Source organism: Heloderma suspectum, chromosome 6 (genome assembly GCF_057233095.1).
Source record: "Heloderma suspectum isolate Gila_16-S chromosome 6, 16-S_ref, whole genome shotgun sequence".
In the NCBI taxonomy this organism is placed as follows: Eukaryota; Metazoa; Chordata; class Lepidosauria; order Squamata; family Helodermatidae; genus Heloderma; species Heloderma suspectum.
Window position 1 is genome coordinate 103,670,225 of NC_139463.1, and position 18,698 is coordinate 103,688,922.

An 18,698-nucleotide genomic window follows, 5' to 3' on the forward strand; every position below is an offset into this window, starting at 1 on the left:
TAACTTCTTAAAGGCAGCCACACAGCAACCCTCTCCTAGGCTGTTGTGAGTCCCATTCCTCTGGACTTGCAACCTTTCATGGAGATGACACCCAAGACCGAAAGTTGATAGAGCCTGGAGTGTCTGTGGGTTTGTAGTGTGAAGGGTTCAGTAGCCAGTTCTGTTGGGGAGGAAGACAGCTTGGGCCTCTAGAGTCTTGCTCTCCCTGGTGCCCCAGACTAAACAGGCCTCTGGCTTGGCTGGGCATCACTTGGTAAACCAATGATAAAAGCCTCATTTGAGAACAGCTTCTCTGTTGTCTCTAGGAACAGGTGGAAGCTGCCCGTAAAGATATCGACCAGGCTAAGGATGAGGTGGTTTTCAAGCTGCCAGAGGATGAAGATGAGAGCTATCTTCCTGAGGAAGGCTCCAGCAAGAAGAGCAAGAAGGCCAAGTTTCCTGGCCGCACAGCCACAGAGAGGACAGGCACCCGCATGAGTGAGAGGCTGCGTAGCACTCGCCTCCTGCCACGGGATGGGGACAGTGGAGATGTGGAGTCCCCCCAGGCTAGGCTGTCCAATATCCGACATCCCCGGGTGGTGACTGATGAGGAGGATGACGGCCTGCCCCAAGTGGCTCAGCACACACGAGGTGCTGCTGTGCGTAGAGAGTTGGTGCGGGAAGAAAAGCCTGCCCAGGTTGTCCTGAACGCTCGCAGAAATTTGGTCCGCCGAGAGGAGCCATGGACTAAAGCCCCAACTACTGGGGAGAGGGTGCAGAAAACAGCCCCACACAGAACTGAGGCTTCTGGTGACAGAGGTTTGAGAAATAATCCCCACAGGCTAGAGACCCCATCGGTGGCGGATAAGTTGGTACAAGCTACTCAACAGAAGCCAGATCCAGGAGCTGCTGGGGACAGAATTCTACGAGGCCCTCCTCCCAAAACAGGAGCCCAGCCTGCTGGTGATAGGTTGCCACAAAGTGCCCTGCAAATAGCAGATACTGGTTTGGAGAAGGTGTTGAAGCCAGGCCCTCAGAAGCCTGAAAAACCTTCTAGGTTGGATAAGTGTCACTCCAGCCCACCTAAGTCTGAGGCACCAGTAGCTGAGGCACGGGCCCCCCAGCTTCATTCCGAGGGGTTTGATGGGGAGGTGCTCAAATTAGAAGCAGATATAAGAGAACGGGAAGAGGAAGAAACTCCCCAGCTCAGTCTGTCATCCCCTGAATTCCAAGTTGCTGAGAATATCCCAAGTGTGGAAGTACCAGCATTCCGGGCACAAGATGCTCTAGTGGCGGAGCAGTTGTTGGCTGTGCAGACACCGCCTGTTGCTGAGGCGGCCATCCTAGGGATTCCAGGTGCTAAAGAGAAGGCGCCAAGCCTGGTGCCTCTCAGGGCCGCCCTGGAACTACCTAGTGACGACAGACCTGAGGTTGCTTGTGAGGAAGACCTATCTTTGAGTGAGCAAAAGGAAAGCCTGCCCAAGCCAGAGGAAGAGACAGACATAAGCACCACTTACAGCACTGCAGAACAAGGATCATTGTGCTCCGTGGACAAGGCACCCAGGCAGGAGGCTGCTCAGGAGATGGCGTCTTCCGATAGTGCTGATGGGGCAGTGGCTGGGACTCTTGCCTCCCCAAACTCAGAGGGCATCCCCCTGGAAGCCATCAGTAGTGCAGCATCCCAGTTGGACAGTGAGACCCCCAAGGCTGCGGTGCTTGTGCTCACTTCCCCAGACCACTCCATGGCAGCTGCTAGCTCCCTAGTTCAGCTGGAAACTTTGACCTGTGTTGAAGAACAGAATGGTTTGAAGCAGCCTCCCAGAACTGGAGACCTGTCTTGCCCCATTTCAAACTTGATGGATGAGCCTCAGCTGGAAACATCGACCCCAGAGACAGCGTCATCAGTGTCAGAGGTGGCAACAGCTAACAGCGAAACCAGCAGTCTCAATGAGTCACCCAAGCAGGGTCAGGTGGCAGTGGGGAAAAAGCTTCCTGGAGATGAGCCCCCAAACAAGGAGGCCGAGGTTACAACCATCTGCCCTAGTGGTGTCTCATCACAGGTGAGTCCATCAGCTACAGTAATCTGTCCGGGAACTCTGTCAGCAGATGAGAGTCTTTCACGGATCAAGCCCCCCCGCCGTCGAACCAGTGCTGATGTGCAAATCCGGCAGAGCTGTCAGGACCAGGATGGCCCCACTGCCAAAGTCCTGCGCAAGCTGCCTGGGCGCCTGGTCACAGTGGTGGAGGAGAAAGAGCTAATTCGGCGTCGCCGTAATCGTGTGCGCAAGCTGGACGTTGCTAACAGCTCCATCGCGAGTCCCAGCAACAGCTCAGCCCAGAGCATGTCAGAACCAGAGGTCTCGCCCTCTGGGAAAGAGCTGCCACTGTTGCGTGACTTGCCTGCCCGCCGGAGAATTGAGCTGGAGAGCCGGGCAGCAGCCAAGGAAAGAGATGACAGTTCAAGAGGAGAGGTGCTCATTAGCCCTTCCACTGAGCCCATCAAACGCAAACGAGGGCGTCCCCCTAAGAACAAGTCCCCTGAGCAGCAGAGTCCAGGTTTGCTTCAGCCCCTCCCTGAGCCAGTCCTGGAGATCAACCTCCAGAGCAAAACACCAGAGTGGAAGGTGCCCGAGACCAAACCCCAAAATAAGACCCCAGAGCGGAAGGTGCCTGAGACCCAACCCCAAAGTAAGACCTCCCTGCGGAGGGTGCCCGAGACCGAACCCCCAAGTAAAACCTCAGAGCAGAAGGTGCCTGGGACGTCCTCGCTCAAGAGTGAGTCTCCCAAGAGCAAGACTGAGAGTAGTGAGAATGACTCTCCGGTAGAAAAGCGAAGACGTGGCCGGCCACCCAAAGTCCGGGAGTCCCCCATTGTGTCTCCCAAGGCTTCTGCTTCTGAAAAGCTGTCAGCCCCATCCACGAAACCTCTGATTACAGAGCTACCCCGCAAGGTGCAGAAGCAGTTGCAGAAGTCCCCTGGGCCTACCCCTGTACCAGAGGCGACATCAAAGATTCATGGGTTGCTGGGCTCGTGTCCCAAAACAATTTCTGTCTCAAAAGTATCACCTAAGCCACGGAACCGAATGCATCCCAACCCCACATCAGTGTCAAGATCAACTCCCCCGAAACCTCTTTCCAAATCACCTGCAGAAGTGTGTGAACTCCTTCCTGCGCTCCCTAGAGCAGTCTCTGCAACAGAACCCTCCCCAGAAAAGCAAGCGTGGCCTTCTCCACCTCCTCTGCTACGCGCACCACCCAAAGCTGCTCTTGGTTCCCCAGCAGCAGATTCTCCGCTGAAGCGGAAGAGGGGGCGGCCCCCAAAGAACCCACCTCCTTGTGTGGAGGTAGCACCACCTCCCGCCTCAACCTCCGACCAAGAGACCTCCACAGAGAAGCAGACCCCAGCTCCTCCTGTCCGCAAACGGCGGAGGCGAAGGCGAAAGGACGACCTAGGCCCGTCGTTGCCTGCTGTCAGTCAGAGCTCTTCAGAGGGCGAGGACATGCGCCCGCTCACCAGACTAGCTCGGCACAAGCGGGAGGAAAAGCCGGAGTCTTGCAGTGAGGGCTTAGCTCAGCCCTTCCCAAAGCCCGTTGTTGCAGAGGGGGCCTCCTCAGCAGAGAGTAGTGCTTGGGAACAGCCTTCTAGCGACATTCCCACCCGCTCTACCCGCCTGCGGCCTGGCAGCCTCGTTCCACCCCTGGAACGGGAGACCCAGCGACGGAAGCGGCGCTGCTCCTTGGAGGGCAGCCAGGTGAGCAACAGCAGCAAGTCGCCCGCCCCCCAAGCCATCTCGGAGCAGGACGGCGGAGAGTCAGAGTCCTCCCTGCGCTCCTCCTCCGAGTCCAACAGTAATAAGTTCAGCCAGCAGCCCAAGCGCCAGTGCTGTGCATCAGCCGGGGGGCGGGGCAGGGGGCGGGGGCGGCGGCAACATGGCAGCTTGGCTGACCGCATCCTCCGGAGCGCAGCAAAGCCTGCCGTCCCCATCCGCTCAGCCTCCTCCCCTGTCCCCACCAGGAAAAAGGGCCCTGCTTCTGCTTCCACCTCAGCTGGGGGAGTCACTGGCGCACTCTCTCCCTCAGCCGCCTCCTGCCCAGCTGCCCCGGTTACCTCTTCACTAAGTAACAGAGGCCGTAAGCCCAAGACGTGACCACAGCATGAGAAGTTCTGCCGTCACTTCTCTGCGGGGAGGGATCAGCGGCCGTCTCTCCCCCACACAATACCATAAGCAGATTTCGCCCGCCCCGCCCTTGCTCTTATTCCTCCCGTAAACGGGGGCAGCTGATGGGGCTCACCTGTCCCCACCCAGCTCCCTGCATTCCAGACTTGACTGTTAGAGTACTACTTGAAAGGAGGAGGACAGCAAGCATGGCGGTTCATTCCCGGGTGCTCTTTTCAGAGCGGACAAGGCGCACTCCTGCTGAAGCTGCTAGCGCGGGGGTGGGTGGGGCGTTGGCTCAGCTGCTCGGTCACAGGGGGAAGTGACAGGGCCAGCACTTTGCTCAATGAATTTTGCTGCTTCCTGACTGTGGAGTGTGTAGGGGGGCAGGGGGGGGCCACTCCATAGAGCTGTGGCCCCTGGAGTGACACTACAGGGTTCCCACCACCCCTGAATGCCCTACCAGTTCAGTATCATTTTGGGAAGCCTCAGGCCAGCCTGTTAGGCGCTTGCCTCCATTCTTTTTAATTGTCACATTTGGGGGTTAGGCGTCCCTGTCCTCTGCCCCCTTCCTTCCTCCCCCCACCCAAAAAAAGAATCTACAGGGGATGCCCTCCTGATTTATAACACAATTAGCTCTTACTTTTTTAATGGCTTTGGGTTGGTTTTTAAATGACAGTGACCAAATGCTGGGTCCCCTTCTCTGGCTCTCCCTTCTGATTGTCTCCCTGCTTATTCCGTTCACCACTTAGGGCCCTCTTGAGGCACAAAGAGGGGGGAGAATTGGCTCCTCAAAATGGGGGGGGTGCGAGGCCCGCCCCAACAAAGCCGTGCCCTCACGTTTTGCACCACCACCAGGAGAAAACTCCCTTATTTTTAATTATGTATATTGCAGCCTCACTCCTCCAAGGACCCTTTGTGGGCTTCTGAGTTGGGTCAAATCCCTCTCCCCTTCCCTGCCTCTGTGTACAGCTCTCACTGTAAAATAGGTTCTTTTGAACATAATCTATGCAAAGGTTATTTTGTATAGGGGAGCACAACGTTCCCTCCCCTCCCCCACCGCAGTGGGATTAAGGGGTGGCAGTGGTTCTCTGGTTTGGGGGAGGGGTGCAGTTGGGGTGGAGGGGGAGGTGTTCCCATGGAGCTGTCTTTCCTACTGAAGCATGTTCAGAACTTGTACAGAAGACCGATGTAATCTTTCTTCAGAATAATGCTATGAATAAAGTGTTAAAAAAAGAGAAAACAACAACAACAGCACACCATATGGGTCTGTGGAGTCTTTCTTGCAGATGGAGCGTCTCAAGCTTCCCTCTTCCTTGATCCAGTCTTCCTGGAAGATAAACTGGTGGTTTGGTGCAGGGGTCCCTAACCTTTTGGGGTTGGCTCATTTGGAATTTCGAGTGTCATGGGTGCTCTTACAAAATGGCTGCCATGGTGGGCACGGCCAGTTGCAAAATACTCCTTTTCCAGAAGGCAAACTGGTGAGACTTAAAGAAAAGTAACTTGCTCAAGAACAGAAATACAAGGCAGAGATGGGATCGAAGCTCCAAAACACAAGCTCTTGAACCCAGCTAAAGATGGCACTGGAGAGCAGCACTTCGCTTTGCTTTTTAAAAAATCTTAAGAAATAAAACCACAAACTTTGAGCAAGACTTGGGCTCAGCGTCCACACTTGCATGCTCAGATTCAACTATTTGCTTCCCGTTTAGTGTAAAACATAATTTGCCGTCACGTCCAAACTAGTATGCTATAGGGTTGTTTGCTTTCCCTCCACACCCAAATTGCAAACCACTGTTCAAGATAGCTTGCAGTTATGGTTTGGAGAGCAAGCACAAACCTTTGCCTGCAATGATAAACTGGTTTGCATTATACATATGGTAACTAACTGAATATGGGTGTATATGGCAGGAGTGGGCAACTTGTGATCTTCCAGATGTTTTGGCCTACAACTCCCATCAGCCCCAGCCAGCATAGCCAATGGTGAGGGATGATGGGAGTTTTAGGCCAAAATGTCGGGAGGGCCACAAGTTGCCCACCTCTGATATTAGAGAATGCCCAAGCGTATAGTTTGGAAGACTGAATGTTAGATCCTATGTGTCTAACTGAATTGCTCCTATGTGTCATAACTGGCTTTGAGAGGACAGGATTTTCCTTCCTCATAGCAACTTGGAGCTATATCATTTTTTTGGGTGTGTGGATGTTTGTGTGCTGGGGGTGGGAATACAAATTTAATTGGTTACTGTGTAACTTCTATATCTGATTCACATGAGGGCTTTTCCATCCAGGCTGTGAACATGCTCCCAGCGGTTGTCTTCAGCTAAGATATGAGCCTCTTCTCATTGCTTACACTCTCTGTCTGCAGCTTGAGTTATGCCTTGTAGCAGCCTGTGGAAGAAAGAAAATTTTATTAAAGAGGAATAAAACCAGAAACGTTAACAATTGCTGTTACTTTAAGAACAAGGTTTCTTTATAGTTGCTTTAAAACAGGGCTTCTATATTATTACTCTTGCCACCAAGCCACAGTTCCTAATCCTAACCAAGCTTAAGCCAATTCCCTTGTCAGGCTCCATCCCAGTTAACACATCTGGCAATGAAGGCTTGATAGTCCAGTAAGGGTTGAAACCTTTGTGGTTTACCAGACTTCCTTTGAAGCTTTCAATCTGGTGCAGCAGCTGCTCTGTCTTCCAACCTCCACTAAGTGTCTCCCAGGCCTCAGTTCTTCCCGAAGGCTGCTTTGGGAGTCTTCCTCTCCACGCTCACTGACCTTGTGCCTTGCCTGCTTCCAGCTTGGCTTCCCAGTCTAGCTGGTGCTGTCTTCCTCAGGGTCTCTTGAAGACACTCTTCAGACAACCCCCCAGGCAAACTCCCAGATGCCTCTCGATAGTTCCTTGTATTTGCTCCCATCAGAACCCTCAAGTCAATCAGCTTTGGTGTGGCCAACATTCCATCACATCACTTCCGTTCAAACTCAGGACCCATAGGCATCTTTAGAATGTTCAGTTATTCCCCAATCAGATGGTACCAATTTTGAGACGATCCTATATGTAAGACAGAATCTGGCCTCATATTCCCCTCTCGATAGCAAACTGCTGCTTCAAGGAGTGCACCAGATTTATAGTGTGTCCTCTGGCTCAAGCAGAAGACATAAAAAAAAATTCTTTTTTGCTGTTAACCCTATTTGTCTTCACTCACTCAGATAAAAAGTAACAGTTGAACATACTAAAACTTTTACCTCACAAAACGTTGGTTTCTTTACAAAGCCTTATAGGCTTGATTCCCATACTCCCACCATTGCTTGAGAGCTGCCTCACATCATACCGAAAGGGGAAAGAAGGTTGTGTTGGCCTTAAGTGTCTCTAAATTGGCCTTCCCCAACCTGGTGACCTCCAGATGTTTTGGATGTCCCGGTCAGCATGGTCAGGAATCCCGTGGGCTGTAATACAAAACATCCAGAGGGCACCAGCTTGGGAGGGACTGGCCTTAAACCATCCAAAAACAAGCAAGGATGATTCGACCTCCTCTACGTGCACCTGGCCTACTTGCTTGTTTGGATATACCTCCACATTAAATTACCGTATATTAAAGGCTGGTGGCCCCAGTGTCAGTGGGATGGGGAATCTGCTTTGGGTTTCAGTCAGAACTCTAAAGGAGCTATCCAAGGTGTGAAGCACCGGAGCCACCAGACTCCACTAGTTAAAAGCCTAGAGCTCAGAAGGCAGCCCTGAAACAAATACGCCAGGAAAGCTTTGGAAGGCCCTAAAAGTGTTAAAGGAAGTTATAAATAATTGACTCATGGCTTTGCTGCAGGCTTTGGAAGGTGTCTTTCCTGCCACTGGGTACAGGAATGTTGGCAAACTGGTTTCTCAGCTGTCCCTGACATTGCCTGGTAGCGGGAACTTTTGTGTTTGATTCTTCCTGTGCTGAGGTATGCCTATATTTGGACTTGTCCATGCCTTTTCTAGGCTAGGTGGTTTCCTTTTTAATCGACTGTGTTGCTGCCAATCCTAAAGCAGCACTTAAGGCTGATGGTGGAGCGAAATTGAAACTTGTTCATGGTACTTCCCAGTTAAGCAAATATGAAATCCTAAGCAAAGCTACGTTGCTATGGTAGAAGCGAGGAACCAGTCACTCTGTGCCTTTGAGGAGTATAACCCACCTGGCTCACAAAATTCTTGGGTGCTGTGTTAATCTGGTTTTGAATTTGCACCCCCATGGGTAAAGCTAAACCAGGGATTACGACCACACAGGATGGTAACTGAATCAAACACTTTATTGATAAATACTAGTGGAGAAAAAGACTTACAGGAAAATCCAATAAAGCTCTGCAACAGAAAGCCATTTGAGTAAGAATAATAGAATGCCCTACATTGTCAGGGCCTACACTACATGGCTATGTGGGGTCAGTATGATGGAAGTTGTAGTCCCAACACATCTGGTGGGGAAAGGCTAGTTTAAAGCATCTTACAGCATTCTAAATTTCCTAGCAATTGTAAGTTGTAAAGCATTGTACTATTAAGTTCAAGAGAACGGAAGGAAAACTAATAAAAAAAACAATAGGAAGGTTTAAGAAACATGGGGTGGTGTGTGTGTGTGTTATTTTTAAGGTGAACTGGATGTTTTTTACCTGTTAGGTGAGTATTTCAACATACCTGCTTTTTGATGTCCTGAAAATAAAACTTTGGGAAGCGCTTTCAGGGGATCAAAATGGGCAATCCCAGAGAATCCCTGCGTCAAACCTATGACATCCAGGAAATAAGAGTTTGCAGTTCTGGTGGAATAATGCGTAACTCCAAAACTTGACACTCACACCAAGAGGTACAAGGACAACCATTCTATAGTTTTTCAGCTTCAATTATAGCTATCTTTGTTTAAGACATTGGGCTGGAGGCAGAGCTCACTCAAACCTCCAAAAAAAATTTTCTTTTTGGGCTGGCCTCAACTCTGGGACATACAAAGTATTGGTAAAAATGTGCATTTTGCAGTGTATCCCTTTTACTACTAACTGAATCCAACCCCATCATTGTATTTAGGAATGTAGGTGTTGCATCTCATTCAGGCTACTGTGAGCTGTGGCCCGCTCATAAGAGAAATAAAGCGTTGAAGTTGGATTACCATTTCACTGAAATCAATGGAGCTTCCAAGTACATGCAAGTTTAGGAGCACACTTCATATATGTGGATGTAATCCAGGGGCGCAGAACATCTTTCAGCCTGAGTGCTAAATTCCAGTGGTGGGTGGGCCAAAGGCAAATGGGCAGGGCCAAAAATACTAGCATATTTTAGTTTAAGGGCCCAGTTTGCACATAACGACAGTCCTCGAGTTAAACAACCCATGGGCTGTTGTGGACAAACAGGAAGGAGTGGATTTGCTGCCTGCAGTGCGCCTGGCACTTCCGCTTTTGCTTAACAACCCACATTCGGTTCCTTCATGGGTTGCTGAGCATGACATGCAAGTGGCCTGGGTTTGCACATCACACTCGGCAACCTGCGAAGGAGCTGATTGTGGGTTGCTGATTAAAAGCGGAGGCGGTGGGCAAACTGCAGCCGGTGCACCCCCCCTCTCATTATTTAACCCATGGGCTGTCACGATGTGTGAGCCAGGTTGAAGCTCTTACTGCCAGTAAATAAGCCTTCCAACGAGGCATGCCAGCCGTTTAAAAGGGGTGGGGGGGGATTATAGAAGCCAGGAAACCACCCAACCACTGGTGGTTGGAGAAAGGGGAGGGGCCTCCTGGGAAACCCAAATGGGCTGGATTTGGCCTGCGCCTCTGTTATAATAGCTTACAGCCTAACGCTGTGACACGCTTGGTGGGGTGGGGTGGAGGAAGCCACTTTTTCTCCCCGTTGAGATCCTGTCTTGCTGTATCTATCACAGGTGGGGAATGGTTTTCTTGTCAAGGGCTGTGTTCCCTTGGTGGTAATCTGTTGGACTCCACATACCAGCAGCGGGTAGGGGTCAGCCACCGGTGGATGGAGCACAGATTTCCCCATCCTTGTTCTAAAAGCTAGGAATCCAGAGTTCTGACCCATGCCAGTTCCCCCCTTTCTGCTTATTTCCCAGAGCTGGAGTTACTAGTCAGAAGCTGAGGTGCATAATACTCCTCCCCTTGCCAGTTAACCTCCATCTCCTTCAGCATCTTGCATCAGAAGCAGTGCCAGCTCCACGTTTTTGAGGGCCATTGGTCAAGACACCCTCCATGGGCCCCCTCCCCCAGCCAAGTCCACCTTCTCACCGCCACTGTCTCCAGCTTCTCTTGCTCTTCCTCCTCTTTCTCATCATTGCTACCGCTTGCTTGCTTGCTTGCTTGCCAGGTGGAGAGCCAGGGAGCAAGGAGGCAGCGGCATCTGCTGCTCCTTCTCACCACTCCTGTTGTGTGGACCTGAGCAAGAGGCAGGTAGCAGTGGTGAAGAAGAGGAGAAACTCCAGGCGACTCTTTTCAGTGGGCCCCTGCTAGGGTGTGGGCCCTTGGCAAGTGCCCAATCACGCCTACCCTTGACACCAGCCCTGGACAGAGCCCACCCATCTTACCCTCTCTCACATTTCCTGCACTATCTGACATTCCTGCTCTTGAGTATCTCTGAGTCATAAGGCATTCAAGCTGCAGCACCAGGCCGTGGGAATGAGAGTATGATCTCACACTAAATGGCAGCAGCAACCTACATACCTGAGTCAGGAACAGCACCAGTGACTTCATCCAGCAAGAGTCTGGGACCCAGCCCAAAAAAGGCACGACTGCACCTGAACCTGGGAGGTGTTCAGTGCATGACTATAAAACAGACTCGGAGAGAAAACAAAGCCGGAGAGATTCTGAGGGACACTGGAAAGCCAGAGAGGTATGCTTCCTGTCGATAGAGGTGGCTCTCTTCTCAAGATACTTTTCTCTCCTATTCAACCCCATAAAAATGAGCTGAATGAGGGTCCCCAGAACTGAGGAGAATTAACCAAGCAGACACAGGATCACACCTGCTTTTTCTTCTTTTTAAAACATTGCTTCAGATGGATCAATTTCACAGACCTTATCATTTCTACAATGCTTTTAATTTGTGAAAGTCTTTTTAAAACGCCACATTTTCTTTTGCAACAATCTGGTGAGGCATGGCACAGTTACTTTATGGAGGAGAGACTGAGGCTGAGCGAGTGACTTTTTCTCAGTGCCAACAGGTGAATCCACAAAAGAAGGGGGATTCAAATCTGTGTATCCCAGATCAGGTTCTCCACTGGCTCTCACAGCCTCCTGGCTTTGAATTTAGAATCACGAATGCAGATTAGGATCCTCTTCGCTGCAGATGTAACAATAATAACAAACTGAGAAGAGCAGAGAGAAAAATTCAGACTTTTACCACTCTTGTCATGGAAGAAGCGATGGAGCTCAGAAACGGAGGCCTTCCTCGAGATGGGGTGGAGACCGCTATCATGATCCCAACAAGCACCATGGAGGTTGACCCCCCCTCCAAGCACCCTCCTTTGCCCATGCACAGACTCCGCAACCTGGCGATAGCTGGCATCATCTGTGGCTGTTCTTGCATCGGCATTCTCGCACTGATCTATGCAATCAAGGTGAGCCACATACTGCCATGAAGGGCTGGGGGTGGGGGGCAAGAGATGGTGGATGACTTTGTGTTTCTACTTCCCCTGCGCCAGGTTATAGAACTGGAGGGGGCAACTATATTGAGGTGAATGACCTCCCCACCCAGCCCTCTGTGGCCAAATGACATCAGCAGTCATCCTTGGATTCCCGGCTGTCACACTCTGTGGCCAGCACATCACTTGGGACCCTACTTTGCTGCGCACCAGCTCCCCCCATTTGCATGCAGTGGCCGCTCCACCTGAGTTGGTAATTGGAGGTGTGCTCCAGCCGCTGACTCCATTGGAGATGCTTCGCTTATGTGGGACCTTCCCACTGGAGATAACGTGGGGATTTCTCCTGGGGCAGGTCTCGGAGACATCTAGGAAAGTGCTGATGACCTGCTGGGGAATCTCTTGCAGGCTGGAGGTTCCCCTCCTATATTTTAAAAAGGTCAAGGCAGCTTTGAGGCTAATTCTTTTTTTGAGGGGTGGGGAAAGAGTTCCTGGTAACTTAAAAAAATACAAATTTACAAATATACGTACTGATCAGAAAGCTAGTGTTTGGAAACTCAGTCCAGACTGTTAGAATCTTCTGCCATCTTCTTTTCCCCACCACTTCAGTCTACCCGGGCGAATACTTTTAGCCCTGCCTCTGCCATTCTCACAAGTGTGTGCCTGCGTGCACACATGCTAAACAAATATGCATTCTAGGTGTGTTGCATGTACCTTTCTAGCAGCTCGAGGGGAGATAAAAAATAAATTTTAAGGGCTTCTTGCTGCAGTTCATAGCTCATGACACTTGGACTGTTTCCTTCAGCTTGTACGAATGACCATGCCCAAGAGAGAAAGGGCTGCACCCCTCCCTCTACTTTCTATGGGAAAAACAAGCAGCCCTTGATAGCTGGGAGTATCTGTGGAGTTGGGAAGAACTTGATTGAGTCTGACAAGGTTTTGTCAGATCATTTTTTATATTCATACAAATTCATATATTGTAAGAATGGTGGGGCAAAATATCCCTTGAGCAGGGTGTTGCTGGTGTGGGAAATAACCCTATCTCTGCCCCACCCATGTCAGGACTTAGTGCCTTTAAAACTCTCACACACCCCATCATGCTGGGAAACTGGTGGTATTCTGGAAGAAGTGGCTCTGAGATTCAGAAAAAACGGTGCGCCAGAGAAACCTGGGGTGGCTTGGAAAACTTTTCAGGGGTTCCTCAATGAGAAGACCAGTCATGGGGACACATCAGGAGGGCACCAGGTTGGGGAAGGCTGTTCTGTATGCTGGAAAAGAGAAGCAAAGAATTCTGGGAGTTATGCCAAGCACCTTAGCAGATGACTGCATATAAGAAAGGTTAGGCCAAAAGGAACAAATCAAAATATAAAGCATCTTTCTTTAAAACAAGTGTCATCCAGCAACTCATTTTCTAACCAGTCTCTCTTGGTTTTCTCTCATCTAGGCTAGCGAGAAGCAAAAAGCCAGTTCCCAGGATGCAGCAGCTTATTGGGCCCAGAAGTCCCGGTTTATGTCCTTCCTAAGTATTGGCATCTGGCTGTTGCTTCTCATTCTGGTGCCCCTGTTAATCCTCCTCCTTTCTTACATCTTCTCTCAAGCTGAATGACAACTCCTGCAAATATGTGACTTTGGACTTCCAGGATCACCATCTCATGCTGGGTTTTCATCAGCAGAATATAGCCTAAGTGGGCATTAAACATTACAGCCCACTACAGTGCCTCTCATTTCAGTTGGCTTTGTAGGGGTCAGAGAAGAGAGACTGTGAAAATGGCTGTACTTCCTCTTCTATCTCCAGACATCATACTTGGGTACACCTGAGTTCTGCTTATGGGACAGTCCCAATTCAGACTTGGCTCAGACTTTGCCAGAGATCAGCTCTTTTGAAGCCATGGGATATCGAAAAATGGAAGCACCAGCTGTATTGTTTCCCTTCTGTGCTGTTTTTCTTCCATTAGAAGTTCCACTACTGTTGCTGCTATTTTCTGTTGTTTTGTTTCAATTGTCTCTTGGATGTTCATACACAACACGCTTTTAACTGAATGGATTAAACATTGTGCTTGAATCTAGAGGACCGCGATTGAAATCCTGTCTTGAATGTAGACTCCTTTGGGTCCCGTTGTTCTCCACCTCACTTCTTAATTTATACAAAAGCGACAGTCTACCTCATAGGACTGTTGTGAGAGTAAACGAAATAAGGCTTATAAAACCACTCTGCATATCAAAGCCCTCCATAGAAGGAAAAGCATGATTAACACTTTGTACAGACCAGCCTCTCCCAACCTGGTATCCGGATGTGTTAGACTGCAACTCCCATCATTCCCAGTCAGCATGGCCATTTGTATGGATCCATATTTGTTTATTCATGTTATAGGTAATGGACTTCTTGTTCCATACCCTTTTCAGAGAGGTGTCCGTCATGGTGAATGCTATTTTGTCTGGATACAGATTCCTGTAAAATCACAATGTGAAAGCTAATCTGGTGTTGATAGTTCACCTGATGTTGATAGTTCTTGCTACTATGGCCTACGTGAGTCAGAGAAACCAAATGAGCTATATCGTTTGTCAGATCAGGTTTATAGAAGGTTACAGGTTTTCAGCAATGCAGGTGGAATGTACAACAAACACTAACAAGTTTACCGTAGCATAAGCTTTCATAGAGTAGAGTCCACTTCATCAAATTCATGAAGTGTTATTCTCAATTGACAGGGATGGCTGTGTGTGTGTGTGTTTCTGTCTGTCTGTCTGTCTATCTGTGTGTGTGTGTGTGTGTGTGTGTATTCAGCCATAGATACACTTTATGTGGGGGGCCGTCGAGACAAAAAATATAACCAGGGAGGTCAGATGGAAAGTCGGTGCAAAAAATACAGTCTGTGACAATTATGTTAAAGCTTAAATGTATGCAAAATAAGTACAGACAGAACAGAAAGTTATCTCCTTGTCAACCACAGGGAAGGAAGTTAGGGAGGAAAGGTGGTTACATGCAGACCTTTTCCGGTTGCTTCAGCCCCAAAGTGACACAATTCAGTTCAGCCCAGTATACTCTTACCCCACTTCCCCAAGCGGTGAGAAGTTCCAGGTTTGATTCCCTTTGGAAGGAGGTCACTGGAGGCTTTGAAGTATTTGTATTTATTTATGAAAATACAGGTTAAGTTTAGGTGGAGGCATGGCTTATATACTTCAACAGACAGCCAAAGTCCACTTATCCCACATCAGATCTCCAGGGGAGACAGCCAGCTCCCTAAAATGCTTACAGAGCCCAAACCTCACCTCTCTGTAAGCCTGGGCAAATGGGACTTGTCTCCTGCAATCGCCCTGCCTTAGACATGAAATTTTACAGGGGTCCATACAACATCATCTTCCATTTGTATCACTCCTGTGTTTTTCTACCACTGTTTTTGTCTTTTTTACCAGAAAAAAATCTGTTAATGTGAAAAAGATGGAATAGGTGCACAGTGCCTTTCGATTTGTAGTGCTAGGAACCCTCTGTATGGAAGCACCTGGTGTCTTTTCTCCATCTGCCTTAAACTGCAGTTTTCTTTTCACATGCAGACATCTAGACCACAGTTCCACAAATGGTCCTGTATCAAGAAGCAAGTGGCTAACCATTTAGTTCCCGTGGGTACCTATTACCTGTATTGCCTTAACAAAGAGCTGTGCTCAATATTAAGCAGTCCTTTTGGCCCTTTAACCCTCTGCTGTCCAACCATCCACACGTACACACTCCGGCCACCCCAATCCTACAACACTACATTGATCTGTACAGTGTTGCAGCTTACACTCCAACTGTCCTGGGTAAACTGCTGGCGTTATTTTGCCTGTGGGGAATGCCTATTAAAATGTTCTTGACTGCATACATGTGAACATGCTGTTTTGTTTAATGTAGAAGTTTAAATCTTTGAAAAGAAGTGGATGCAATTTAACTAGTGCACATGCATGTAACTGCATTCACATGGGCACCACATACCAGTGTACTGCTTCCCATACACTCACACAGACCAATAACAGCCTGTTCAGACAAGGGACAAGGCAATTCTATAGTTCCCTTGGGGTGCTCTGAAATTTCCTAAGCCCTGGTGGGCTCCTGCCAGCAGGGTGGGAGGAAGGGGCTAGTGGTTTTGGCAGCTCCTTTCCCCCTGGTTTTTTATTTCCCTCCCATTGTGAGCACTCCCCCTTGTTGGGGGTGTGGCAGGAGGCTGGGAGGGCTTCAGATACTGCATATCCAGAACCTCCCGCTCCCCGCCCATGCTGCACCCCCAATGTGCCCATGTTCCACTCTCCAGTTTCAGAGCAGGAAGGGCCACAGAAAGTTCCATGCGGTCAGGGAAGGGAGGGGTCTGAGATCGGATCTCCTCCTCCAAGGTTGGAGCTCTGTCTCTAACCTTGGAGGGAAAGCTCCAATCTCTTCTATGGCCCCTGGGACCCCAGCCCATGGGATTGCAGCCTTCATAGAATAGAATAGTAGGGCTGGAAGGGGCCAACAAGGCCACCGAGTCCAACCCCCTGCTCAATGCAGGAATCCAAGTCAGAGCATCCCTGACAGATGGCTGTCCAGCCTCGTCTTGAACGCCTCCAGTGTGGGAGAGCCCACCACCTCCCTAGGTAATTGGTTCCATTGTCGTATTGCTCTAACAGTCAGGAAGTTTTTCCTGATGTTCAGCCGGAATCTGGCTTCCTGTAACTTGAGCCCATTATTCCGTGTCCTGCACTCTGGGATGATCAAGAAGAGATCCTGGCCTTCTTCTCTGTGACAATCTTTCAAGTACTTGAAGAGTGCTATCATATCTCCCCTCAGTCTTCTCTTCTCAAGGCTAAACATGCCCAGTTCTTTCAGTCTCTCTTCATAGGGCTTTGTTTCCAGTCCTCTGATCATCTCTGTTTTTGTTAATGCTGCTGAGTATATTAATGCTGCTGAGTATATTTAAGATGCAGCTCTTCTCAAAGTACAACCAAATCCACTGTGAGAAGAAATATTCCTGCACAAATAACTATTTGATTCAAGGTGTGGGGGAATTAATCCTCCTCCTTTGGATGATTGGCTCATTGGAGCAAGTGATGCGGTATATATAGTCAAGCTAACAAACAGAATTCGAGTAAGGGAAGGCAAAATCATTTTAGTGAGAAACTGAGTTTATTTACCATGTACTGGAACAATAGAGTCCATGATGTAGCACAGCCTTATGTTTTATTGGATACATTATGAAAACAGATATTAATGTATTATTTAAGAGCAATATGCATTTTCTTTTCATTATAACAAAGCATGTTCATTATTGGTGTGCTCTGAAGGGGGAAAGAGGCCTCTACTGAGACAAATGCTGCATCTTACATCTGTAATGGCTTTAACTGTACAACTGAGCGCAATGTTATTAGAAAGAGATAATTATGATGTTTTAAAAAACAAAGTAATTGCTGCTGAGTATGCTTGAGGTGCAACTCTTCTTGAAATACAACCAAATAATTTGTGAGAGTTAATATTCCTTTCAACATTCTTAAGGTTAAGAAAATGAAACTGTTGCAGTCAGTTGACTAACCCACCCTGCTTCAGAAACCAGTGCAGGATAATACAACCAAGAGTCTCAAGGCACAAAGCATTTGTCTAAGTTTCCCCAAGAAGACTCTTGAACTGTTTTTGCTGCAGCAGATGGAGCTAGAGGCCAGGTCATCTGACTTGCCTAGACACAAGGAGAGGGATTCTTTAGGTCCTAAAGAATCCCTTCTTTTATACCCAGGTGCAGCTGCTTCTGGGACGTCTGTGTGCTAGTGGCTGGCTATAACAGCCTTCCTTTTTTCTTACCCCATGGATGTCATAGAGTATAGCAGTTGGGCAAGGGAGGGAATCTGAAGAGAGACTCAGTGTAGCAGGCAGAGTGTTGGATAACGTCTGGGGAGATCTGAGCTGAAATCCCCCTCAGCCATGAAGCTCATTGGGTGATCTTGGGCAAGTCCTTGTCTCCCTCAGCCTGACCCGCCTCATAGGGTTGTTGGGAGGAACTGAGGATAAAATGAGGGGCTGGGGAGAGAATATGTACTGCCTTCAGTTCCTTGGAAGAAAGATGGATTAATAGTAACAACAGCGACAAGCAACAACTCAACACATTTGCCGCCAAACTCATTTGCACAGAACGGAAAGGCACAAAAGCCCCATCAGACAGGCGGGAGCCAGTGTGGTGTAGCGCTTACCTCGGGGTGTGGAACATGTGGGCAGCAAATGTCGTAGTGCAGCTCCCATCAGCCCCAGCCAGCATGATGAATGGTCAGGGATGATGGGAGCTGGAGTGCAGTGCCGCCTAGAGACCCACGCGTTCCCCACCCCTGGGTTACAGTGTCCGAGCTTCAGCCGAGAAGCTCCTTGTGTGCGACTTTGGGCCAGCCGCTATTTCCCTCAGCCGATCCTACCTCGCAGGGTCGTCGTGAAGCGCCAGAGGGGTGGCGAGTCAGCTCAAGAGGTCATCACTAGACGGGCGTGTCCGTCCTCCTGTGTGGCCGCGTGACCAAGAACTGAAGGAGGGCGGGAAGAGCCGTGACCTCATCGTGACCTTTACTTTCGCTGTTGTGAAACCCAGGATAACCCCTCTGGTCCCCCTCCCCGCTCGCGATTGGCTACTGCCTCGCCCAGACTTTGTTTTCGGAGCGCCTCCTCAAAGCTCGTCTCCTCAAGCAGCATCCTACTGGCTCGTTCGGCTGCCAATAACACGCATCCTCCGCCCTCTCCTTGAGCTTCTCCGATTGGCTGAACGTTCTCCTCCCCCGCTCCGCCGTGGGTAGGAAACTGCCGCTTCCTCTTTTAATCCCCGCCTTCCGCTTGCTTTCACCTTCACTTTGATTCGACACTGCGGTCGACAGCCCGCCCTCCTTTCGTCTCTCCCTTTCTATTCGCCTTATTACTGGATGCTGCCTTCGCCAGTAGAGACACACCCCACATATCCCTTTCTTCAATTAGTGGTGGGTTCTGCCACTCACTGCCTCCTTTGGAGCAGCGCGGAC

The 18,698-nt window shown here is 49.5% G+C and overlaps 2 protein-coding genes and 1 long non-coding RNA gene across 12 annotated transcripts in view; 2 read left to right on the forward strand and 1 right to left on the reverse strand.

The window, feature by feature from the left end:
- The window catches only part of SRCAP (Snf2 related CREBBP activator protein), a 48,359-nt gene extending 42,966 nt beyond the window's left edge, over window positions 1-5,393 (forward strand). For all 10 annotated transcript variants that reach the window (XM_084805876.1, XM_084805886.1, XM_084805878.1 and 7 more), the window contains one exon: window positions 306-5,393. In XM_084805876.1, coding sequence (XP_084662002.1) covers window positions 306-4,127 — 3,822 coding nt within the window. In that variant the 3' untranslated portion in view covers window positions 4,128-5,393. The remainder of the gene's footprint in view (window positions 1-305) is intronic.
- LOC146342217 (uncharacterized) lies at window positions 5,172-18,380 on the reverse strand. Its single transcript, XR_014783927.1, has 2 exons — window positions 18,111-18,380; window positions 5,172-17,724 (listed from the first exon to the last, which is right to left on the reverse strand). It is a non-coding gene; the product is annotated as an uncharacterized LOC146342217 (long non-coding RNA).
- Window positions 10,935-17,966, forward strand: TMEM265 (transmembrane protein 265). The gene is made up of 2 exons (XM_084805952.1): window positions 10,935-11,693; window positions 13,159-17,966. The coding sequence occupies exons 1-2, from the start codon at window positions 11,487-11,489 to the stop codon at window positions 13,318-13,320; spliced, it is 369 nt and encodes a 122-aa protein (XP_084662078.1). The 5' UTR covers window positions 10,935-11,486; the 3' UTR covers window positions 13,321-17,966.
- Window positions 18,381-18,698: the final 318 nt, after the last annotated feature.

Coding starts and splice junctions, on each gene's coding strand:
- TMEM265 (XM_084805952.1), top strand. CDS start 11,487: ATGGAAGAAGCGATGGAGCTCAGAAACGGAGGCCTTCCTCGAGATGGG. Junction 11,694..13,158: donor CACTGATCTATGCAATCAAG/GTGAGCCACATA, acceptor TCTCTCATCTAG/GCTAGCGAGAAGCAAAAAGC.